General features: G+C 37.5%; 1 protein-coding gene across 4 annotated transcripts in view; it reads left to right on the plus strand.

The window, feature by feature from the left end:
- mpp3a (MAGUK p55 scaffold protein 3a) overlaps positions 1 to 22386 on the plus strand; it is an 84172-nt gene extending 61786 nt beyond the window's left edge. For 3 of the 4 annotated variants that reach the window (XM_034057372.3, XM_034057374.3, XM_034057373.3), the window contains 8 exons: positions 922 to 942; positions 8499 to 8540; positions 12546 to 12707; positions 14197 to 14277; positions 17364 to 17457; positions 18340 to 18448; positions 18654 to 18782; positions 20968 to 22386. In XM_034057372.3, the coding sequence (XP_033913263.1) occupies positions 922 to 942; positions 8499 to 8540; positions 12546 to 12707; positions 14197 to 14277; positions 17364 to 17457; positions 18340 to 18448; positions 18654 to 18782; positions 20968 to 21147 (818 nt within the window). In that variant the 3' untranslated portion in view covers positions 21148 to 22386. The remainder of the gene's footprint in view (positions 1 to 921; positions 943 to 8498; positions 8541 to 12545; positions 12708 to 14196; positions 14278 to 17363; positions 17458 to 18339; positions 18449 to 18653; positions 18783 to 20967) is intronic. The other variant, XM_059003150.1, reaches the window with a different exon arrangement.
- Positions 22387 to 27043: the final 4657 nt, after the last annotated feature.

Below are 27043 nucleotides of genomic sequence, written 5' to 3' on the forward strand. Positions count from 1 at the left end.
CCTCGAAGGAGGTCTGTGGAATGGGTGAGTTGATAAACCAACAGGTGGTTTATCCTTCTTTAATCTGATTCTTCATTTAAATCCAAACCACTGGGCATGATAATTTGTTATTTGTCAACTATACATTACATATTACAAATGAGCACTGGTTTATCTGATAGTCCTTTTAGTATCAGATCCCTGGTACTCTCTCCAAGGTCCACGTTTGAAAGAAAAAAAAAAGTGTTTTACAGTTATCTATTTACTGTATAATATCCTATTGAGTGCTGTATGAACACTCAGATATCACATTGACCTTGAGTGGGGTGCAAATCTGCTTGTATCATACAGCACATCTGAACAGCCTTCCTCATTCCATTCAAATCAAGTGACAACGTAACCTTTCAACTCTGTCAGCACCAGCTATCTGTATATGTAGAGTAGGTGGGGCTAATAGAGATGAAACGTCACATTGACAGATGATTTGAATGTAATAAGGAAGGCTGTTCATTTCTGGCATTTATGATAATCCAGACGAGTACAAAGCAATGCCAGGTAAAGGCAGATTGAGAAAACAATTATAATAACTCAACAGAGCCCAGAACCATTAGGAATGACTGCAAGCAATCTAAAATAGTAAGGGAAATAAAAAAAGAATGTTTCTTTTTTTAGAGAAGGATACATAACATACTATCATAACATGTATTACTGTAATTGAAAATGCAGTATGACTCACATTAACATTAACCCTTTACTGTAATTAATCATTTTGTGATAATATAGTACAAATGGTTTGGTAAATTTGACAAACAAATTCTGAATAGCTATATGCATGTTATGTCAAATTCCACAGATATTGTGAAAGATTACTGTATTTTCTGTGCCAAGTTTATTAGGATAATTTATAGACATGTGCTTTTCTTTCCTTATCGCTAACCGTAGATGACCAAGCTTGTGACAAAGGTGGGTATTTGAAGTTGAATAGTCTGAATTTTATCCTTAAAAGAAAATTAAAACAATAGTACTATGACTGGTATAGCGTTTCTCATATGGTAATGTTGTATTTTACTAACCCTATCCAATCCCTAACCTTAACCTGTATTACCATGATACAGATTGATATGAGCTTAAAATGAATTACATGAGATAACTTGTGACAGGATGCGAGTGGTGCGGTGTACAAAGTGAATGTCCAAACAGTACTCAATGAAAAGCATCCATATTTATTACAAGAAAGTAAATAAAATCAATCGCCCGTATACCAACAATGGTATAGGGGAAGCCAATACGGCGGGTTGCAGTCCCAAACAAAAAGACACTCCAAAACCACAATCCTCTGTGCACAAAACTGAGCTCTGTAGGTCCTGGGAAAAGTGGTGCTCGTGTACGTGCTGTGCTTGTATCTTGAAGGATGGTGCTCAGGGTTTCCGTGCTGGCTCTGTGGCTGCAGCCCCTGGGTCGCTCACTCCCCATCTGTAACACAAAACAATAAACACAGCTCTCCGGCAGATTAGAATTGTCACCGTAAGGGGCTATACTCACGCAACTGCTTCCCCTTTGTACCACCAAACTCCTCTCTGCAATCAGCCCATTGCCATGGTTTATCCAATCGTCGCCTGACCCGTACTTGCAGCTACGTGCTTTTCCCAAGATGGCCGACTTCCGGTTTCCACCTACCGTCAAGGCCACCAATCGAGGGGAACACATACAACCAGCCTTACACAGCACCTTTTCTGGTCGGGAGGGAAATTTACAGTTCAAATACCTTCGGTCTTTGTCACATAACTAAATAGCTTTTTAAGCACAAGCATAATGACTCATATTTTATTAGGCTTGTGACAGGACAGTGTCACTGCCAAGGCTGTTGTTGACCAGAACAGCTGCAGGGCCAAAACAACTTTTTAAATAATCAAGAAAATCATACAGACTCATTCAATTTAAAGTTTTAACGAATCAGAGTAGTATTAGTACCCCTTCAGTTTATTTAATGCTTAATAATGGATCAAGTAGTTTACAGACCACTTCGGATCCCAGCTAATAGGCAGCCTGTGTGTTCCAATGCCTTCACAAGTATAACAGCATTAACGCTTCAATATATTTATAGTTATAACATGTTTTGCCCTTAGGCCATGCATGCAAAAAGCTAAAAACGCCCACCACTAAATCCTAGAGCATCCAATATATCACTCTCTAAAGCTAAAACATAATTCCTATACATTATAGCAATGCATCAATGTATATATTTTTTAATTTGTTTTAAATTTTTCTTTTCAATTTAGTAGTCGCCAATACATTTTCCCCCCGTTTTTGTCCCAATTTGAAATGCCCAATTGTATTTAGGCTCAGCCCACCGCTACCACCCCTGCGCTGACTCGGGAGTGGCGCAGAGGAACACACGCTGTCCTGTGAAGCGTGCGCCGTCAGCCGTCCGCTTCTTTTCACTCTGCAGGCCAGCTATGCAGCCAGCCCAGAGCTACAGTGTCGGAGGACAATGCAGTCTACAGGGGTCGCTGGTGCACATTGAGCCGAGGACACCCTGGCTGACACGTTTCACTCACCCTGATATACACATTGATTCTAAACAACAAAAAGGATACATTAGTCAAGCTAATAATTAAAACCTGTACCAAGTTTAAGGTTCTCTGAACAGTAGCATATGTAATCTGGCATTCAATTCAGGGTGAATTTATAGATCTTTACAAGCCAATATGTTAATGTATGCACTGGATTCAATAATAGGTAGTCTGTTACTGGTGAGTGCATAGTGTATGAATATCGCTGGCACTGCAGTCTATAAGGTTTGCCTTTTCATATATGCTAGCTACACAAGGCCCTAAGTGTTGGTACAGCTATGACTGAAAGACTTCGTATGGTTGATTCAAAATCCCTTATTCAATATTGACTTGGAGACAAAGAAATAAATTATTTAAAAAAAAAAAAAAAACATTACAGTACATACAAGCATACAGTGCAACCAATAAGTATGACAATTATTAATGCTTAACTCGTAAGACAAGCTTAAATGAGCCTATTAATTTATTTCCATTGGAAATGATGTGTAAGGAAAAATAGAATTAAAAAACGGGATAGCGTGTAATAAGAAATATATAGCAAGATAAAAATGGGCTGTATGATTTATTGGTTCAGTAGTAACCTATTACAATATGGGCCTTGGTTATACATCAAACTCCTGGCAATATGATCTTGTAGTCTGCAAATCCTATTCTTACTTAGAATCAAAACGAAGAAAGCAAAAATAATCGACCCATTTTGATAAATGTGTCTTTCTTGAAAAATGTAGCAAAATAGATTATTATCGCATTCCTTTTTATAACACCGAATGTGAAGTCATTTTGTAATATGGTATAGCTAATACATTCATTACACATTCGCTCAAGCTAATTACCGGTAGATTACCGGTCTGTTTTAAAATACAAAACTGAACATGCTTTTTGATTCTTAACTGTTTTTACCTGGACCTTTCTTTGTTGCAGGTAATTTGATGTACTCTACATAATAACATTGTCAGCAAACACGCCACCAGTGTATTTTAATAGTCCTACCCTGGGTTATACATAGTTCATCAGTCAAGTGTGCAGAAGTGCCGTGCTGTTGGAGGCAATACTGTATCTCTCAAATGAGATGAAAAGCTCAAGGGCTTTCTTCAGTCTCATATACAAAATGGATTTTGTTGTTAAAGGCAAAGAGTATTTTTGGATAGAACATGCATAAACATGTCTGCTTCTCCTGGGCTTCGAAAAAACGAGAGCCATGCCAAAAAATATAATAATAATAATACAGTAATATATGACTGTGGTGGGACCAGAGCAAGGGCAGATATGTAAAAAGTCGGATAAATTAATCCTGTTTTAAATACCATTATACACAGCTGTAACAATTACTATATTCACACAATTATTGTTTTGAGATTCAGCTTTTTTTACTCCCCTAAATCCCTTGTTTAGAAAGATACAGGGTATTAATGCTTGTGACAGAGTAGTCGTCTGCCGTGTGGGTGCATGCATTCGCTGCTGAGTGACAGGCAGGAGACAGAGACAGAGGTTGAGGATGATACACGCCACAGGCAAACAGGATTTATTTATATATCAACACACTGAACAGCTCACGTGACACTACCAGTAATGGTTGCACACAGAGCACATACAACACAGTGTACGAAAACTTTGGTAGGATCTACAATCTCTGAAATAATCTTCTCTGTTCAATAATAAACTAACGTTACTGAAGAGATTGATCATGGTGGATAAACGGTTAGGGTGGATATGTGACGGATTACTGTAGTAATAATAATAATCATAATAATAATAATACCGAACAATCACATTGCTTGTTTCACGTTCCATTACGAGCCCTGGATTATAAATAAATATATATACCTTGAGTCCGAGTCACTTGAGTCCAAGTCCGAGTCACGAGTCTTTGATTTCAAGTCTCAAGTCTGAGTCCGAGTCCTTGAAACAAACTCAAATCAATTGTCATTCAACTAGCAGTAGATGTTGGGAGAACAGTTTCCAAAACGGACGTTGTCTGATATCCCTCAGGAAAAATGCACAAATAATAAAAAAATAAAAATACAAAAAAAAAAAAAAAAAAAAGATTTTCGATTAATTTTTTCTAGCTATATTATTCTATTTGCATGCCTTTTTCAATTTGTCTGTCACTATCTTCTTTTCTTTTGGAATTGGAATTTGAATACTGTTTGAATGTACCTGAAGTTTATAGATAAGCTTCTAGATAAGTTCAAGTTTGTGGACTTGTCTTTCACTTTGGTAGAAGCCGTGATCTGGACTATAGAGCCGGTGTAGTGTTAGAAAGTGGTACATCGTCAGAATGTGGTATGCATACCAAAACGTGACTTGTGTAATGTCAGAAAGTGGTACGCTGTCAGACTGCAAGTGGTGCGCTGTCAGATTATGGTACAGGTGCAATCAATTACGATCTGAAGGGTGTTTTCCTATTGTCAAAAAGAGGTACATTTACCATTAATTATACATTAATGTTTTGCAAACTTAAACTGGAAACAGACGATTAATTTTTCTAAAAAGAAAAAGACTATTCACAAGAAGACCACTGCAAAGTTGCACAAGTAAAAAAAAAATGTACAAGATTGTTTGCATTATGTAGTTATCCGAATTAAAATGCAATGTACAATGGACTTCAGGACCGCTCAGCTTCATGCAATTAAGCGAATGATGCATTTAGCCGATATGCATTTAACCGTATCATACAATCTTAGAAAATGAGTTTGATCGAGTGGTTTGCAGTGTTCAGGTGTACAGGTGATACAGGTGCTCCAACAACGACAGACACAAAGTTCATGATTCAAACAGTTCTTTATTTTCTTTCTTTTCTGCTTGAGACCGTTAAATAATAATGCTGGCTCTACACAACGATGTGCATTGCCAGCGTATAAACCACGGAGTTCAGTCCTGAAATACAAAGAACAACACACAACACAGACACGGTCACTTCTCCTGACAGTGAGTGCTCTGAGTGCAGGTGCGGTGCAAGGTAATTACAGTGACAGTCGTGCAGTGTAGTCCGGGCTTGATCCTGGCTTGGAGTGACAGCTCCCTGTTCGTGTTAGCAGTCTAACAGTGACAAACTCAGACAGTTAGTTTCCATAAACAACCAAAACACTTAACACTCACGATACGCTTTTCACAGTCCATTTCCTTTCTCGGTCATTCTCATAACCACATCAAAGGAACAGATTACATCGTCACCTCCCCAATTATACCCTTAGTCATGCCCCCTGTGATAGCTAGTTCAGTCACGTCTCCTCCAATCCATGACTGACACATCACGTACCACTTTAGATGACTTTTGGGCATTGTGACTCCTTCCTGGATGGCTGGCTTCTGACTGACCCTGGAATGAACTGCCAGACCAACCAGTACGAGGCACTCTGGTCCTGTTATACAGCGCCCTTACAGATCGGGAGCAAGAATGTTGATATATATGTGAACCAGTGATTGTAAATCATGGCCTGTGATTGGTTAAAACCTCATCATAGGAGAAATAATAGATTGAACTATTGCCCTGACATCCTTACACTATCGGTCAATAGTCTCGCCCTGTCATGTGATTGGTTCACATCACTGTAAATTGGTAAAGAAATACATATTTTTTTTTAATTCTTGAAGTGTGTCCTGAATTGTTATAATAATGTGATTCAAAATGAAAAGTGAAATCCAAGTGCTTTGAATGAAGTGACTGAACTAACACCCTGATGTCACTTCAGTTTAAAGCCATGTATTTGGGCGATCTTAAAATCAATGAAAATTATACAACATTTAAAAGTAAACGTTACAGTATACACATATTTTTAGCACATTGCCACTAAGTTTGTCAGTTTAACTAGCGGCACTGCATGGTGCTGGACACTTTACTTAAGGAGGAGCGATAACATGAACAGAAAAATGTAAGGTTAGCAGATGAAAGAAAACACTTAAATTCCTATTAAAATGACCGGCATGATTTTTTGTATTGTGATCTGTTTATATGGTCTCGGGACAATGTGCTATGGTGGCCTTTAGTGCTTACAATTAATATTGTGCTTGTGCATGATAAAACATGGGATTATTTTGCAATCTCGTCAAGCTCACTACCAATCACGTCCATCATAACTGTCACATCCAGAACAGTCACGTCCATAACGCTAATATGGGCACTTACTATTAAGAAAGGGTCAACATTTCTATTCCATAACATACATTTTAAAAAGTTAGTTTTGCAGAAAAAGTTAGAAAAAAATATAATGTATACAACTTTTATAAAAACTTTACCAAGAAAATTTTATAGATGTGACATTTGGTTTTATTTAAACACCATTATTTTGAATTACTGTAAAATATTTTCCTTTAATCCTATAAAATGTAATATTAGTAACTTGGTATTACATACACATAGAGTCAAAATGTGACATATTTATAAAATAGAGGAAGATATTTTATGTTTTTTTTTTTTTCATGGCCATGGTCACGATATCATGGAATTGCCCTGTAATGTTATTTTTCCACGTTTAGATGTCAAACCTCACACATGTAGCACAAAGAACAAGAAGCAAACTGACCAGTGTAAAACAATACAATGACTACAAGGGATGTATACAAATATAAACATTATATTGCATCAAAATGAGAATATTTGCAATTTAAAATAGATCTACTGCTCAGGCTAGCTGGTTTGATAATCATGGCAAATCTGCACATAAATAGAATATTTTTAACATGGATTTTATGTAATCTCGTGTAATAGAAGATTATTTTGGATTATGAATTGAGTTGTAAATAACAAGCCTTATAATCTGGATGATGTATTGAGCAGATGAGAGATTGTGGACCTCTTGCTGTGTTGCATGTAGTATGCTTTAATCTGTTTGTGATACACACAGCCCTGTATTAATGTCACTTAATAACCCTGCTCGTAATCCAAGGTTGAGGCTGAAATACAGGCTTTTTTTAAAACAAACTGACCAGCATGTGAAGGTTCACAGTAAGATAGGGGCATGTCCATTTCAGAGGGGTCTTTGAGAGGTTGAATGTGCTTGGAATTGTTTTGCAATGGATGTCTAGAGAACTAAAAACAGAAGCTGGTCCAACACTTTTTAACTGAAAGTGCCAAGATAAATTAGATAAAGGGGTGATATCCATTTTCATATTCAAAATAACAACATTATCACTGGCCATTGAGCACAAAATGTTTTCTTTGCCTGTTTATACTGGCACCAGAAATGTTTAATACATTGGACCATATTTATTATGTTTTATTTTACTTCAAAATTGAATTAAGACCTTGCTAAATCTGGTCTATGGGGCTGACACAACTTTAAGGATTGTTTTAAGGTTAAAGGTCAACGTGCAGGTCATATATATCAGCTGTTCACCATAGTAAAAGCACAGTGGAAGCATGGCAAAGCATAATTAATCACTGACCAGCAAAGTATGATAAAGCATATCATGAACATGTCAAACCAGGGTTCTCTATTGTAAGTGCATGGTATAACCATGGGAAAAGCATGAATACATATGCAAAATACTGTGGTAAACTTTTATAAGAGTTTAGAGAGGTTTAGATGTTCTCCTTTTAAAGAGTACTGCTTTGCCTAAGAGAATGTTGGCAAACACTGCTAAAAAACAATCCTTACATTTTGTGAATAGAGCCCACTGTGTTGTATTTAAAAAAAACAAAAAAAAAAACAAGAACATCTTCAGCAGAAGAAAAGGAGGACGAATTATTGTGATTTCTGGATAGTACTTTACTTGATCAATTAATAACAAATATTGGTAACATTAATACTATAGGTTTCTTTTTAATTACAAAACAAAAAATGCTTACTGGACATTCCTAGTGTAGCAATTTTCAATTAAACGTTTTCACATTTCTTGGTTCAATTTATGTTGAATAATCTACAATATAACCCATAAATATCCAATCATGTATTCTGATTTCTGATACTCTGCTTGTCCCTTTTCTCCTTTCTTGACTCCTTTCAGAAGACTGTGACTGTGAGAGCTATTTCAATGGACAGTATATAGGTGAGATTCATAACACAATAAAGCACTGTACAATGCACCATGGTTTGCTGTGTGGATAGTTAATTTTGGATCCTACAGTATGAAGGAACTGGGCAGTTATTAGTGTGGGTTTATGGTCAAGATAACGCGTAGTAACATACTAACCTCCACATACATTTGGTAAAATGTAAATGTAAGGAATGTATCAATTATAATACTTAAAAGGTACATAAGGACCTTTTATTTTATTGTGTTACATGTTCCCATGTGTTGCTACAGCTGTTTACGTGAGGTGTGTGTATTGTTTTATTTATTTATTTGTTACATTTTGACTACTTTTTTAAACTTATAAATTGCATTCCCTGCCAGAAGATGGCGTCACATGTACCTGCATGGACCTCTCAGAACTACATTTCCCACCATCCTCCTGCTCACTGGTAAATCTGTTACATAAGTGAGCAGGAGGATGATGGGAAATGTAGTTCTGAGAGGTCCATGCAGGTACATGTGAAGCCATCTTGAGGCAGGGAATGCAATTTCAAAGTTTAAAAAAGTGGTCAAAACGTAAAAAAAAATATTAAAACGGGTAACAGTTGTAGCAACACATGGGAACATGTACCTTTTAAGGCATTAGCCAAAAAGTTTAAAACATCTGTAGAACTGCTTCAGTCATTACTGGGAATGGAGCAGTAAGAATTTCAATGCATAAATTATATGCCAAGAACACACACACACACACACATACATATACATATATATATATATATATATATATATATATATATATATATATATATATATATATATATATATAATGGTTCTGGTTGATAGTATTTTAATTATTAACAGACCAAGAACATATACTATATGTACCCTATACTTAGCTTGCAACTCTGCTACTTAATCCCTAAATTCACAATACCAGCTATGCCAATATACCTAATATCTTTGGACCCCACCTTACTAACCTTTCCCCAGAACCAACATAGTTTCTACACAGTATAAATAACACTATAAATAACATTCTATAACTAACACGAACAATCCGTAAAAACAGCCGCTGATTTATAATCTAATTTGATCTGTTTCGTAAAGCAACTTTTAATCTGACTTTTCAGAAGACAAGTATAGAGGGTGACCAGACGTCCCAGTTTAGCTGGGACAGTCCCAGTTTTCCATCAAAAGTCCCTGTGTACGATATTTTCTCAAAATCTTTAAAAAGTTCCAGTTTTCAGCCACTTCCTATAGTGCAACACACTCCAAATACCTTTTGTCAGAATAACGTAAACAACCGCATCTGCAGTAAAAACTAAATAAAATTTTAAAAGGTACTAAAATAATCAAGAACATTATTTTTATAAAGTGATTAACACAGACAGACATGCTTATTCCTCAGTGCGTGGGTGAGTCTACAATTATGTGTAATACGGTCATTTTGTAGCAGTTCTGGCTGGATTTAACCTAGACAGTAGGCAGAGCAGCGAGAGGTTGCAAGCATCCGAATCCACCAGGTTAAACTGCATCAACAACATCAAATAGAGCCATCCTGATGCAGTGAGTAAAAAAAGAAAGATGGAAAGAAAAAAAAGAAAGAAAGAAAGAAATGCCAAAATATAAATGTATTTTTAACGACAATCTAAAAAAGTAGCAATAAGTATAACACAACATGGCAAGTTAAACTAATTAGCCACACATTATACACCCAGGAGTGTACTAAAATTAGCTAGCTGCTTAAAAAAAAATACTGATGAATATTTAAATAACCATTAAATAGCCTTCATTTAAATGGATTAAATAGTCGTATTGATTATTTAACAATGTGCACCAGTTTTGAGCTTTGAAAATCACCCTATCTATATGGGCTTATTGAAGATATGAAGCCATTGTCTACTTGACTCAGTTTCTTACATCAGAATGTATAATGGAATTTGTAGAAATTAAATTGAGTTGCGCTATAGAAATGGGAATAATGGCCCACGTCATTTTACTCTCCTATGGTGCAATTCTCCAGAGGGCTTGTTTATGCCTGTATGCAGCTTACTAAATATTGTAACGTTAAGCGGAAATAAGGACCCAGGTGACCACAGCAAGGTCTCATTTGCTAAACAGCAGACTTTATTCAACAAGCGTTTGCACAACACAGCCCACAGCAGCTTGCAAGCTGCCCCTTTATGCAGAAAACCCTGCGAAAACATGGAACATTTAGATATAACCAGACATACAATGTAGACATAACAAAACAGGTTATTGGAACGCACGAATCGAACAAGAGACAAACACAACACGACTGGACAACATTCACAAGCACACTGGGGTCATGACTCGATCACACTGCCCCCCACCCCACAGGTGCACTCTCTCACATGCACAGGAACTCAGGACATAGACAACACACGGAACAGAGTCACAAAACATAACATTTAGTACAGATCGCTACACAGCTCCCTCCTAAAGTGACAATGCTACAGTCCTGAAACGATCTGGATTTTGCCGCAAGGTTGGGCAAGAGGCATGAACTCCTCTTGGGCCAGACGCTGGCAGCCTGTACCTGGCCCCTGGAAGTTGTGTCCGCAGTTTGCTACTTCAGATGGGGCCTGGGTCTCATCCCCCCGGCTGTGGTGACAGGCTCTCCCGGGATGCGACCGTCAAGATACGGGCACGGTCACTGCGCTGTCAGTTGCTTCTGGGGGGGTTGGATCCCTGCCCCCACGGCTGTACTGTTGTGTCCTCTGTGCTGAGACTGTCTGTTAGGATGAGAGGTGCAGTGTATCTCTACCGTCTCCCGCTGACTGGACAAGCCCTGCCATTCTGCGTCGGGGCGCTGGGCTCCATCCGTCTCCGCTCCATCTGCCTCTGCTCCCCTCCATCCAGCGAGGTGACCCGATCCCGTCACCACTCTCTGGAGACATTCCGTTCCTTTGTCGGCATCCTCTCAGCAGTAACGGCATGTCGGCTACGGTTAGGTCTCCCCTTGGCTTCCTGTCTTCACACTCAACGCTTTTGTTCTGTCCTGCTTCTGATCACTAATGTAACCGCAGCAAGATCTTGTTTACTAAACAGCAGACTTTATTCAGCAACGGTCAGCACACAACAACACATCCCACAGCAGTGTGCAAGCTGCCCCTTTATACAGAAAAACTCTGCGAAAACAGGTAACATTTAGACATAACCAGACATACAATGTAGATATAACTAGGCACATTACTGGACCCCACAAATCGAACGAGGGACAAACACAACACAACTGGACAACATTCACAAGCACACTGGGGTCACGACTCGATCACGCTCCCCCCCACCCCACAGGTGCACTCGCTCACATGCACAGGAACTCAGGACAGTGACAAAACACGGAACAACCACATAAAACGATACAACACATAACACTTAGTACAGATCACTACAATGTTATCAAGTTTTACATGCATTGTATATGTAGATGGGGATACTGGAGGCTATATCTGGAAGTTTGACTGAGTAGACCCAGAGACGAGGAAAATTATGAGTGTCGTACACTGGATCTGTTAATTTATTATTATTATTATTATTATTATTATTATTATTATTATTATTATTATTATTATTATTATTACTTAGGTTAATCATTATAGGTAAATCAACTAGGGAATTACTTTTTTTCAATCTTTACTCTGGAACGTTTGCCAGGACAAAGAGTTTTTCTTCTAAACATTCACAGTGTATCGTGATCATGCTCCCTCCTGCAACCATGCTGATGCTCAGATTGAGTGGCGTATTGTGGGCACAGAAAACCAGAATTGATCTGAATACACTGCGATCCTCAATTTTTATCCTGGCTAATGATCCCAGGAAATGTATTTCCCAGGTGATTTCAAGAGTCTGCAATGTGTTTAAAAATGTACCGCTGTGATACGTGACGCTGCAAAGGTAATGGAATGCATTTCTTGTAAACAATGCAATGCAATACTTAGCACAAATATTAATGGGTTATTTCAGGATTTGGCCATTTCCTTGAAACCGTTGTATGACCTCATCTCTCTCTCTCAGCTGGTCTGCGCAGAAGTTTTCGTCTGAGCAGAAAGGAGCGACAGAACACTCAAAACGAGGCCAAGCAGGCAGAGCCAAGTGAACCGGAGTTGCTGACCTATGAAGAGGTCACAAGGTACCAGCAGAGGCCTAATGAACGTCCCCGGCTTGTCCTCCTGATTGGTATGTTATCATGATTAGTGATCGATGGGCACGTAATATGGTGTAGTGGGAAAAATAGTTTGTATACACATCAACTTTCCCCTTAAGAGAACAGTCTTCGCTAGATTCTGATTACTCCATTTTTCATGCGGACAAGGTTAAAACTATTTCTGGGATCTTGCATTACAGAAAGCATGGCAGGGCATTCTCTTATGTGGACAAGCCCATTCTGTTCCATTGCTTCACTGTGGTGTCTCACTCCTCTCACTCTTTTTCTACAGTCCTGTGTTTTGGTTGCTGCTTTCTTTGTCTTTGCATTGATGTGGGATAGTAATTCTGTTGTATAATGGAATATTAAAACCAGAAAAGAAAATTCAACAAAAACAACTACTAATGTGCTCTCTGGTGTTTACACCTGATCAGATCTCGCCATAAAAATGACTGACGGGGCTCCCGAGTGGCACATCCGGTAAAAGGCACTCTGCGTGGAGTGCAGGATGCACCCCCTGTAGCCTGGAGGTTGCCGGTTCAAGTCCAGGCTATTCCACAGCTGACCGTGGACAGGAGTTACCAGGTGGCGGCGCACAATTGGCCGAGCGCCACCCAGGTGGGGGAGGGCTTAGGTCGATCACGGTGTCCTCGGCTCACGGCGCACCAGCAACCACTGTGGACTGGTCAGACGCCTGCAGGCCTGCCTATAAGTTGCCCAGAGCTGTGTGGTCCTCCGACGCTTTAGCTCTGTGGAGGCTGCATGGCGGGCCTGCAGAGTGAAAAAAAGCGGACAGCTGATGGCGCACATTTCGGAGGACGCGTGTGTCCTCCTTGTCTCTCCCGAGTCAGCGCGGGGTGGCAGGTGTTGAAATAAAAATAATTGGGCATTTCAAATTGGGGAGAAGATCAGAAAAATAAGTGGCGATTCCAAATAAAAAAAATAATAAAATGACTGATACCAGTTTCCATCTGCCACTGGAACTAACTTGAAAGCACTCTGTCAGCCCTAGTTAGGATAATGGGCTGGAAAAACTCACTGTGGGAAGTTACCTAATGAGCGCCCAATGCAAAGGCAGGTTTTAAATCTTAGACTGTAGAACGTAAATATGGAGGCAGAATGTGAGGGCTGTGAATACTATACTGTAGAGAAACATTAGAGGTTGGTGAATTCATTTAAAATAATAATTATTCAAAAATGTAAACACAGGTGACTTTGACTTCCAACTAGCCAGTGCCGCCTTCATTCTGAATGTTAAACCTTTCATTATTTCATTATTTTGGGTCTTCAATACACTTTATTGGTTTGTATTGGAACACTTTAGAGCTGGGGTTAATTTAATGTGCAATGCTTCAAAATAAACTAAAAATCTAAAATAAATCTCACAGGATAGTGTAAGTAGCAATGGTGTGACTGAACAAGAGAAACATGTTAGAGATACCAGTCAGGTAATACTTTTACAAGTGAAACTGAGTTCCTGAAGAAAGCACTTAAAATAATCAAATTGTGTTCAATATCCAGGTTCTTTGGGAGCAAGGATCAATGAACTGAAACAGAAGGTGATTGCTGAGAACCCTCAACACTACGGTGTAGCAGTGCCACGTGAGTGAGAAACTTGCTGTGTTTATACCTTGTATATTAAAGAGTAAGTGGCAGGGTTCCGAAAAATATAGCGTTACATGTCCCCACATAACGTACCTGTAATTTTCTTTTCAGTATTAACATCCTGACAGCTTTTTACACTTGTAACTTTAAAGTCGATTTCAAAGCGCTTTTCAAAATGTCCAGTCTAGTGCACTCAGGTTTGAGATCTGTCCTCTAAATCACTGCAAGAATAGTGATTAAAAAAAAAAAGTAACAAGTTCTCTGGCTTTTCTGTTCCATACTACATCATGGAACATTTTTTCTGTGTTACCTGTTTGACAATGTGGGCAATAATCCTTACACTATCAGTGCACAAGAGTGGACATTTTTTTTAAAAAGCTTTGAAACCTACTTTAAAAAATATAGGTATGTTATTTAAACAGTTGTAGTAACACGTGGGGACGTGTAATGCTATATTTTTCGGAACACTGCAACTTACTCTTTAATAAAAGATTTAAACAGGGTGGTCAGGATATTATATCGCAGATCATTTATTGGAAGACCTGCCTGCATCCTGTGATTTGTTGTTGTTATTAGGGGGCCAAGCAATGAAGTTGCTGGAACCCTATTATTAATGTTAAGGTTATTATTATTATTATTATTATTATTATTATTATTATTATTATTATTATTATTATTATTATTATTATTAGGTTTCCAAGCTGGCTTGGGAAGACTATTGTTATTGTAAAGATTTAAAAAAAAAAAAAAAAATTTAAATTTTATTATTTTTATTTTTCCTCCCAAAACTTTAAACTGCTCCTGTTCGCACGGGGTGTAACCAATCAACATTATTATTTGTATTATTATTTGTTTATTTAGCAGATGCCTTTATCCAAGGCGACTTACAGAGACTAGGGTGTGTGAACTATGCATCAGCTGCAGAGTCACTTGCAGAACCAGCTGTACTTGGAGAGAAGACATGTTTGAGAGCTTGAAAAAGTCCCCAGGGTGTGATGACTGAAACAATAAATGACTCTATATATTTGGGTATTTGGGAGGCAGGCCCTAATATTATTTTCATAGCTTTTAGCTGATTTAGAATAGCTGCAGGGTGTGAAATCAATTTGTAACAGAACATTCTTAATTACACTCACAGTAGGTAATTAATCTGAGCTGCTCTCTTTGTTGTAGAAAAGACTCCATAAATCTAAAGGTGATGTGAGTGTCCATTAATGAATGTTAATGAATTTTTAAGTAATTAATTAATCAGTTGCAAAAGATTCTTAGGAAGGTCAAGAATTCCAACACAGTACAGCGTGGTTATCAAGAAAAAATCTATAAATAAAGGAGACTTATCCACTGCTATGTGCATGTCACAATCTTTTTGAGCTTATAGGGATTGACTAACTGCATGACAATGTAAAAACTGTATCAAACAGTACAGCAGGAAGACTAGTTACATTGTTGAGTGCTAGAGAATGCTTTCAGTTACATTGTAAGTACAGTACTTGCAATTGTTTTAGTAACTGCATGTAAGTACATTTAACATAATACTGATACTGAATATTTTAGAATAAATTACAGCCATTCATATTTATAGTTATATTAATTATGCAGTAATTATGAACTGCACACATTGATATTTTCCAATATTATACCCCAATATTAACTGTAGTACTTGCATGTTTACTATAATTGCTTGGTATTTAAACTCAGATGTCTGTTAATAGCCAGTGGGTAGGTGTTTTTGGTATTTTGTGGGAGTGCTTTGTAATTATAATCTTCAGTTTAGCATGTGTGCATACTCGACTTTTATAAGAGTTGTATGCTTTTGTGGAAACTAGGGGTGTTAGATTTAGTTTAAAGTTGAATATATTTAGAACTTTAGTAACCACTCGGACAACCCATAGCAAGAATAACTTCAATAGTGTCTTATTGTGTAGGAGATGTTATCTTGTGCAGCAGAAGTGAAGCTGCACTGGCTGCTTAAATTGTGCAAAATGATGTCTCTTATACAATAAGAGACACCCTTCACACCATATAGCTTATTATTGATCACACAACTGAAGATTGTACTCCACTTTGATACGACAAATACTTATCTTTGTAATGGTTAGTCCAAAATCAACTGTCACAGTCCCTGAATTATATGTGTAGGCCTTCAGATGCTGTGTCGTGGTGAGATTTATTAAAAACAAAAATGCAGCTAGAGAAATTTGTATTTTAAAATGGGAAGCTACTCCGTAAATGCATTTTACTTAAATTCTACACTGTACTGGAGATAGTGGTGGCTTTGCAGTATTGGCAGCAGTGTGGAGTAGTGATTAGGGCTCTGGACTCTTGACCGGAGGGTTGTGGGTTCAATCCCTAGTGGGGACACTGCTGCTGTACCCTTGAGCAAGGTACTTTACCTAGATTGCTCCAGTAAAAACCCAACTGTATAAATGGGTTATTGTATGTAAAATTATGTGATATCTTGTAACAATTGTAAGTCGCCCTGGATAAGGGTGTCAGCTAAGAAATAAATAATAATAATAATAATAATATTGGCGTCATTTGCTCAGTCAATCTGGTATGAGACAAAATACTGGCCACAACAAACTGTGGTTTTGATAAACCGGATTTCCAGTAATCCATAGAACCACAATTGTCAATATGGGGCATCTCTTACTATGTATCATTCCTGACTCTGACTGGCCTGAGCCCAAATCCTGGCTCTTCAACACACTCTTCATTTACAACATGTTTCTAATGTTACTGTATGTGTCCTAGTTTATTGCAGCTTTTGCATGTTTATTCCATCAGGACAGCTCTTGTGATTTAAAAACAAGATATTATTAGAGAATAAAACCAGTTATCATAAGCATGTATCACCGCATTCTTGGGGAAGATATTGACATCTCTCAGCAGGCACTAAGAGATGGGCAGGGAGGCAGTTTGAGGTACAGGCAAACTCAATAGCAAGCCACAGAAAAAAGAGGTTAACATTTATCTGGCTCGAACACTATTGGTAACTACCACTGAAACAAGGCTGAGCTCCTAACGCATGCGTGTTTGAGTTTCTTGACTTTACAGTCATTACATTTCCCTTGTGTTTACAGATACAACAAGATCCAAAAAAAGTCACGAGAAAGAGGGGGTAGAATATCACTTTGTCTCCAAGCAGACGTTTGAAGCTGACACTCAAAATAACAAGTAGGTTAAATGAATTTTGCTTGCATTAATTGTTTAAACGCTTACTCCATATAGATAGATTATTTTATTTTGAGCACTCAACACTTACCGCTGTTATTAAATCAATACCATCCCATACAATTTTAACACCCTGTTTGTCACCATAATTAATAAAAAAAATGCACAGCTCATTTAAAATATCCAATATCAATATTTTGCAGATTTTGTCTTATTTTTTTAAACACGTATTTGCCTAATGAGGTATTGACTCCCTGAAATTCTGGTAACATTTATTCCTCATTTGCCTGTTCCTCTAAGTGATTGATTTTGCAGTTGTTCCACATGGGTAGGTTTTTGCTTTCTTGTCAGCATTCTCTATTTTAATAATTGAATCTGCATTTAGATCAACTGAAGAGAGCTATGGTAAACAATACCAGCTAAAAACAATGTAGTATGCCTGATTTTTTAGTGTGTGCTTGGAATCTTACATTCATTCAAATCCAACAACAGAATCGTTGGCTGAATCGCTCTGCTCCAAATAAGGAATTCAATTAACACAAGGAATTCCTTAAGGAATGCAATTTAGGTTTAAACACATGTCATTTTCCATGCATAAAACACTCCCTGGATGATCAGTCTTTGTCGTTTGTGGAATAACTACTCTACTCCACAAACATTTCTGGAGTATCCTCAATATATAACTTATATTAAAAAGCATGTTAGCTGTAGATAGTGTTAAATTGTATAATCTGTAGCAGTTGCTATAAATATCCTTTACAGCCAAAAGTATATAATACAGATACATCTGTGAATCAGTAGATATCCAATTTCTCTACTGTGAAACAAATAAAAGTCATCCCTGGTCAAGATCTCTAGGTTATTCAGTATTATGTGTCTTTCTAGATTTGTCGAGTATGGAGACTACAAAGAAAACCAGTATGGGATGAGCCTACAGGCTATACGTTCAGTTCTCAGCAAAAACAAGATGTGTTTGGTGGATGTGCAGCCTGAGGTAAGTTGTAAGCTATATGTTTTAATAATAGATATATACTATCAATAAAGAATGATTGTTACGGATAAACAATATGTGCTGAATCAATTAAATACATCCTCAGTCGATTATGTGAACACACCACTTTGAGTTGTTTATCACACTTAAAACATGTAGAATTGTATTTAATAACTAAGCCTCACCCCAGCTGTTTGTGTGTTTTCAGGCAATAAAAAGCTTGCGAACAGCAGAATTCAAGCCCTATGTGATCTTTGTGAAGCCTCGAGTACCAGAGGGCCATCGGAGACGAAGTGCGGCCACTTCCTCCGGTACAGGAGAGCACGTCCGATCAGTGGTGAGTACGAGAGAGAACAGTCCAGGGCTGACCGAAATTGAATCCTAACAAACTGGGACATCCTGGATCATCCTGACCCTTTCGATTTCTAACACAGGTTTAGTTATGTAGTGTGAAAGGTACAAATCTCTCCTGGTCTCCAATACAAGATGGAAGGTGGACAGACTTGAGACAGGCTCACAGGATTGCTCCCTTGGCCATTGCTTGTTGTCATGCTTTGTGGATAAATACAAGCTACATTTCCATCTGCTACTGGGATTGACTTGAAAACCATTTGAAATCACACTTTTTCATTTCCACCAACATCAGAGACCACATCGATTTTAATTGTGACTCTTCTCAGCCCCATCTTTACAACTGGCAGAGATGGTGACAACCAATCTGAAGGATTGCAGACCAGAAATATTAGGCAGAACATAGTGCTGTGAATATACCATATATAGGGGTGAAATTCTGCACGTACTCACCGGTACTCGGTACCGGGACTTATTTTAATGTCAACACTGGGTACCGGGACTTACATTGTCCACTAGCGTTCCATTAGAAAGCAGTCTCATCACAGAAACTAAACAATTATTAAAATATTCTCAAAATTAACCAATAGCAATAGATAACCTTTACCATACTTCTTTGGCAGCTTTGGTGCCAATCAATTTCAAATCAATCAGTCAGTCTTATCCGCCTATGGATTTATATGATTGGTCAATAACGTTATCAAAATAATGTGCTGTCTGAACCCTCCCCTGATATCGACTAATTCTCTGTTGAAGAAACAGAAAGTAAAAGACGTTTGTTCGTAGAATGAATGACATCTGAAATAAGATTACTATTATGAAATGTTTAATTTATATATATATATATATATATATATATAAATTAAATGTTCTTTATATATATATATATATATATATATATATATATATATATATATATATATATATATATATATATATATATATAAGAAAGTTTACAAATCGCCATGCTACAATGTTCTAAGGCGGTATTTCAGCACCTACTGTGGATGGGGTTTGACTTAGACCTTTTCGTATAATTTATTTATAGCAGTGTTTTTGTATAGCTTTTTTTTTTATAACATCACCCCTTTTTTGGGATATCTTGAAACAAAACTCTCTACAGCTACAACTGCATAGTGTAATATTTCTTAAGGTAATTTTAGGTTTAGTTATATTACAGTACATGGCAGAGGGTACAAAGCTTTCAGTATTTTCAGCTTCTTTGTTTATGGTGAATTGGTTATATATTAGTTACGTCTTCAATGTCATTTGCCAGCAGTTGTGCACATATGAACATACTGTATATGGGTATAGAACATACTGCATATGGGTATATACGAAACAGAAGTGGAATTTTAATGCAGTAACCTTGAATTTATTTGAGTCATTAAGTACACATGCAGTAGCATGGCACAGTGCTGTATTCAGGTTGGCTGGCTTTAGTGAAAATAATGGTACAAGCCTGATGAAACCACGACAAAAGACATTCTTCCATTTCACTGTAAACCCCCAAGCGTATTCAACAACAACACTAGTGATTTTCTCTATGTCTTTCAGCTAGCTGTTCATGGTAGTATGTGGTTCATTAAACAGATTATAAACTTGCTAAATATGGTACTGTACTGAGCTCCAGAGTAGCCAAAAACATCTGGGGTACGGCAAATTATCCCTCGGTAGTTGCACTAAAATGTATGCTATATAATTCCCATAAGGTGTCGAATTACGAATTAACAAATGTGGCGAATTATCAGAAGGATTTACTTAAGAAATATACAAGGTAATTTAAGGGGAAATGGCTTGCTGACGAATTAAGTGAAAGGTCATCTTTGACTTTTGGGTCCGGTTGTAGACTGCAGGTGGAACAGGATGAGAGTTTTAGAAACTGGTTTTATGGTGCATATAAAAATTTAACAAAAGAGGATTTCAATCAGCAACTTTTTATAAGCACCAAAATTGAGAAATGCAAATTCAAATAACAGTATAAAATAAGCGCAGAACTGATTTCAGACACTTTAGGATGGTAGATATATTCAACCCATATAATAACATTACCTAATAAAAATATGGTGGGACGAAGTCCAAGTTAGAGAGCTATTAGACCCACATCACTCACACAAACACCTATTTTACAGCCACGGTATTACAAACAATGTCTGAATTTCTTCCTTTAGGATGAAGAGTACCAGGAAATGCGTCAGTCGGCAGCTCTTATTGAGAAGCAGTACGGTCACCTTGTGGATAAAGTGCTGGTGAAAGACAACTCCCAGAGTGCCTGCTCTGAATTGAAGAACATCTTGGAGAGACTGGAGAGAGAGCCCTTCTGGGTCCCATGCAGCTGGGTCAGGACCTAGTCAACACACCCGTTTTGTATAGAAGCCAATTAGGTGTTTTTCATTTTAAACCTCAGAATGGAAGCTGAACTGTACACGTGTTACTGGATATACAGTGCCAATCCAAACAAAAATACAGTGCCAGTCCTAATACTGTGGCAGAAACGATATTGAAGTTGGTGTAAACTTACAGACTAACAGGGCAGCCTGCCTGCTATGCATTCATGATCCTGGATCAACAGCTGGAGCCACTTTTGACTGTTCAAAGATGCCTGTGATCTTGGCTCAGTTTATATCACAACTGAGGGTTTGAAGAATACGTTGCTTCAGATTTCTTTTTTGTTTTACTGTTGTTGCCTTTTTTGAAGTTTGCAATAATTCTTAATGGTTCTTATCAGTTAAAATGCTTTTACTAGGAGTTCAGGAGCTGCTCTTCAGTTGCAGTTGCCTGCAGTAGACGTATGTAATGTAGGCTAGATCAGCCAAAGCGTCTTTATACCATTTAGTGCGTAGCAGTGTAAAGTTCATTTGATGGCACGGGTTACTCCTGCACTGAGACACAGACTTAATTTAAAAAATCACAGTATTTGAGTTATTATAGAGAGCCACTCTGAATTATTGCAAACATCATAAGAGTTAGGGTACAGTAAAAAGAAATGAAATTGTAAGCTAGTGATCTATTTTTCAAACAAATACAAATTAGTATTACATCTGTCATGTTCACTTAAATATTATCTGTTTACATTTTTAATATTTAATATAATTTTCAACCCTTATTAAGCTAATATTTACTGAAGCACCCTTCATTAATCTATCCATATGTTTCAAGGTGTATGGGGCACTGTACAGTACCTTAAAGTCTTTATTCAATTTTTGTTTGTCGCATATATGCACTATGTTAGGTCTAGGCTATGGGTGAGCTGAGTTTCTGCTAAAATGTTTAATTTTAATTTGGACTCCGAACAGTAATTTGTAATAGGATTTAGCTGGGGAAACAAGTGACCAGGAGTAACCGCATCTCCTGCACTTCTTTCCACTTTGTAGCTTTATAATAAGAACAATAATGAATAAATGCAAATTAAACTGCCTCAGAATGCTGCTGCATTGAGCTGTTCTGTTCAATCTAGTCACTCCATCCTCCGAGTCACCCTGCAGGGCTCACACACTGGTAACAATTATTCTACCTGTGCAGTCTATGTACTGGTTTAGGCAATATGGTCAAAATTAGTTAAAGCTTTACCAACAATACCGGTAGATTTTATATATATATATATATATATATATATATATATATATATATATATATATATATATATATGCACTGTATGTATGTATGTATATATATATATATATATATATATATATATATATATATATATATATATATATATATATATATATATATATAATGTGTGAATATGTGTATTAAGAAATAGTTACAAATCCAAATTTTAAAATTCAGGTTCAGGCTCAGCCCTACTCTAGACCCTCTAGTTGTTGTAGCCGGTGTGTGCTGCTAAATAACGATAAAGGCACAGGACAATACATACAAGTGTAGTTATAATTCATAACTCCATACTATGTGACTTCACGTCAGAAGATCTGATGAAAATGTGAACATTGCAGAATTTCTACAGTTCAATGGACAAAAGACACCCAAGGAACACAAGTGATGGAACCTTGTGTTACTGTCCAATTTATGCATTTCTTTATCTGAAAGACTGGAATAGTTTATACTGCAGTTTGGTTTATAGATCACTGAAAACGGTGACATCTAAGATTGTTCTCCCACTCATGACCAAAGCAGAGGAGGAAGTACTCTCTTGATAAGAACGTATATCACAACATATTAAATGACAGACATGGTTGATTCCCCCAGGAGATCAGATTCAATATGTATGGGTAACAAAGACTGGACATATTAAAAAATATTTACCCCAGCGTTAAATACACTTTTTTGTTCCTCAAATGAAAACAAATCATAAAGATCTGCTGCTGTGCATGTATCTTGTGTAACGGGTGATGTTGTGCGGTGCAGTGCTGTTATGGATTCTGTCCCCTGTTGCTGAGATAAGATGAGCTTAAAACTTCTATAACCAGGAATGCAGAAGAGCCTCTTTTGCATAGTGGTTAAAACGCTTCATTTTCTAAATCGTGGACATTTTGTAACTATGGCTCTGAATGTCATTATCACAATGCTGTTGCTATTTCAGGTTACAGTACACAGGAGACAGTAATGGTAAGCAATTTCTGTTCTAGCCCTGTTCATCATAGAAACATTGTAACTTTTACTTTCTCACTACTTAGCTGTCTTCATTGCTACATAAAAACAAAGAAAACAGCCCACCTCTTTGTACTTCTGTATAAAAAAAGACAGGATAATAGAAGAACAATCTTTGCTTTGATATCTGTATGTGATATTTCAAACAGTTCTGCACCGGGGTCCGTGTATAGTACTAAATGAAACAGCTCCAAAAATACTGTATGCTTAAGTAAACGGACTACTTTGAAAATAAGGTAGGCTATATTGTTCTGCTATGATACTTTCTGAAATTACTGAGCCAGTAGCATGAAAATGTATAACTGTCCTTGTATGCTTGTATAAACTGTATTATAAGATGTGAAATGTCCAGTGGCGTCTTGAAGTTTTCAATATTAAGAGGCTACCAAAAATATGTTTCTGCAACTTCCAGTTTGGTCCAAGTATCCACTGGATTCTTGAGCCCTTTAATTCCTTTTTGTGCTGTTATGAGGTCAAGCAGGGGACTGTCAAAAGATTGCAATTTTGTATACTTGTACTGTAGCTTGTAAAATGATTTTAGTGTAGAATCTGTAAGTGAGTTTAATAACTACGGTAGTAAACTATTAGTGACATGAAATGTCAGTGGTGTGTCCTTTGCTGTAAAGTAAGTGCTGGTGTAAAATTATTCCCAGAGAAGACTGCTTTAGCAATTAGGGATGTGTAAAATGCATTGCCTGGCCACTTTATTAGGACATGGGCCACCATTTGCATGGATCACAGTCTTGACTTGACTTGGCATCCACAAGATGCTGGAAGATGTCTTGAGGAATATTAATCCATTCAGTCATTAATATTTCATGCAATTGGTGAAGAGAGGTAGGCAGAGAATTGTGTTGAATGTATCATTCAAGTTCATCTCACATGCTCAGTTGGATTAAGATCCAGAGTTTGTGGTGGCCATAGAAGATGCCTCAAGTCACTGTCATGTTTTCAAACCATTCAAGCACAATTCTGGCACAGTGGATGGGTGCATTGCATTATCTTCTTGAAAGTAGCCATCGCTGGCATTGTGGGTGGACCTGAGCCGCAAAGATGACCTGCAACTGTGGGAGCTTTATATGAGAAATTAAATTAGCATCTGTAATTCAGAGCACTGCTGAATTCAGTCAGATAGACAGGTCCTAATATAGTGGCCAGGTATTGTCTACACTACAGTACAACCAAATGTGCCTCACCATTTCAATATTGTGCAGCTTTATATTTTATGTGATTTTTCCCCTGCTCTTAAGACCATAAGAACATAAGAAAGTTTACAAACGAGAGGAGACCATTCGGCCCATCTTGCTCATTTGGTTGTTAGTAGCTTATTGATCCCAGAATCTCATCATACAGCTTTTTGAAGGATCCCAGGGTGTTCGCTTCAACACCAGACCATCACAATTCTCTGTGTAAGAAAGTGCCTCCTATGTTCTGTTCTGAATGCCCCTTTATCTAATCTCCATTTGTGACCCTTTTTTCAGGTTGAAAAAGTCCCCTGGGTCTTCTTTGCACCTTTCTAGAGCAGCAGTATCCTTTTTGTAGCGAGGTGACCAGAGCTGAATACAATATTCTAGATGAGGTCTTACTAATACATTGTAAAGTTTTAACATTACTTCTCTTGATTTTAAATTCAGCACTTTTCACTATATATCTGAGCATTTTGTTGGCCTTTTTTTTAAGCTTCCCCGCATTGTCTAGATGAAGACATTTCTAAGTCAACATAAACTTCTAGATCTTTTTCATAGATTCCTTCTTCAATTTCAGTATCTCCCATATGGTATTTATAATTAACATTTTTATTGCCTACGTGTAGTACCTTACACTTTTCTATATTAAATGTAATTTGCTATGTGTCTGCCCAGTTGTGAATGCTGTCTAGATCATTTTTGCTGCTGCTCCTATTTTTGTGTTGTCTGCAAATTTAACAAGTTTGCTTACTATACCAGAATCTAAGTCATTAATGTAGATTAGGTAGAGCAGATGACCTAATACTGATCCCTGTGGTACTCCATTGGTTACAGCGCTCCATTTTGAGGTTTCTCCTCTAATCGGTACTCCCTAATCCATGTGCATGCATTTCCTTGAATCCCTACTGCGTTCAGTTTGAGAATTAATCTTTTATGTGGGACTTTGTCAAAAGCTTTCTGGAAATCTAAATGAACCACATCATATGCTTTGCAATTATCCATTGTCAATGGTGCATCCTCAAAAGAATCAAGGAGGTTCGTTAGAAACGATCTCCCTTTCCTAAAACCATATAGGTAATTTTCCATTTTGGATCTTACTATAGTTTTCATAAGTACATTTAAGTCAGGCTTATTGGTCTGTAGTTACCTGGTTCGGTTTTGTCTCCCCTTTTGTGGATCGGTATTACGTTTGCAATTTTCCAGTCTGTCGGTACATTTTCCAGTCTGGGGTGGTAGCAGTGAGCTGAGCATAATAAAATAATGGCCATTCCAAATTGGGAGAAAATAATAAAAAATAATTGGCAACGACTAAATTAATTAAAAAAAAAAAAAAAGTCTATAGTAAAATAAATGTAAACTGCCAGAAGAATTTATTTTCAATTATTATTATTATTATTATTATTATTTGTTTATTTAGCAGACGCCTTTATCCAAGGCGACTTACAGAGACTAGGGTGTGTGAACTATGCATCAGCTGCAGAGTCACTTACAATTACGTCTCACCCGAAAGACAGAGCAAAAGGAGGTTAACCCTTTGCGGTCCATTTATTAATTGCTCATCAGGCACGCCAGGTCTAATTAATTTTAGACGCGCTGTTTAAAAGTATTTTTTTTCACAGTCAAACGGGTTTAAATGGCCCTGCATATCAACAAAGCACCCACTAGGCATCTCCAGCCCCGCCCCACCCTTTTGTTTACTATAGCGTTCACCTATGTAAGAAATAAATAATAATAATAATAGTTGTACATACCGATCGATCATCTCCGGATTACTCGTTTTATCACCAAACTCCTCAATAATGCGATCCAAGTCATTATTTTATTACTATAACATCTCAAAAAAGCTCTGCAAATGTCCGTGTTTTCTGTGCGCTGATTCAGTCAGCCAACTTGTTTACTTACGACCGCCCCCGTTACCTGATACCTGATACCATGTATGACTATTCATGAGATACCCTCTTTTTTTTTTTGTTCGACTTGTCTCGGCTCCTATCGCTCCCACTCAGCAATTGAATGGTTTTCTCGGCTTTTTCTGGAGAAAAAACGACTAGACACCCGTTTATTGCGTTGCTATAATGATGTCGGATCCAGTCCGACAAAGAACCTGTGAGGAATAATTGCAAAGTCGGACCCAGTCTGACAATGGACCGCAAACTTGCTCAGGATCACACAATGAGTCAGTGGCTCAGGTGGGATTTAAACCGGGGACCTCCTGGTTACAAGGCTGTTTCTTTAACCACTGGACCACAATGTCTCCTATAAGACTATAATTGTGATTTTACGTTAGGATTATGCGTAGACATGCCTGAAAGCGTGGTGGTTTACGCTAATAAAAATTTGTGTAAAAAGCAATCTCGCTAATCATCATTAAATACCAAACCTGGCCCTCATTACATTATGCAGTAAAATCCTGTCAATTATCACCACATTGAAAATTTGAAATGTTGCA

The sequence above is a fragment of the Acipenser ruthenus genome, chromosome 28 (genome assembly GCF_902713425.1).
Source record: "Acipenser ruthenus chromosome 28, fAciRut3.2 maternal haplotype, whole genome shotgun sequence".
In the NCBI taxonomy this organism is placed as follows: Eukaryota; Metazoa; Chordata; class Actinopteri; order Acipenseriformes; family Acipenseridae; genus Acipenser; species Acipenser ruthenus.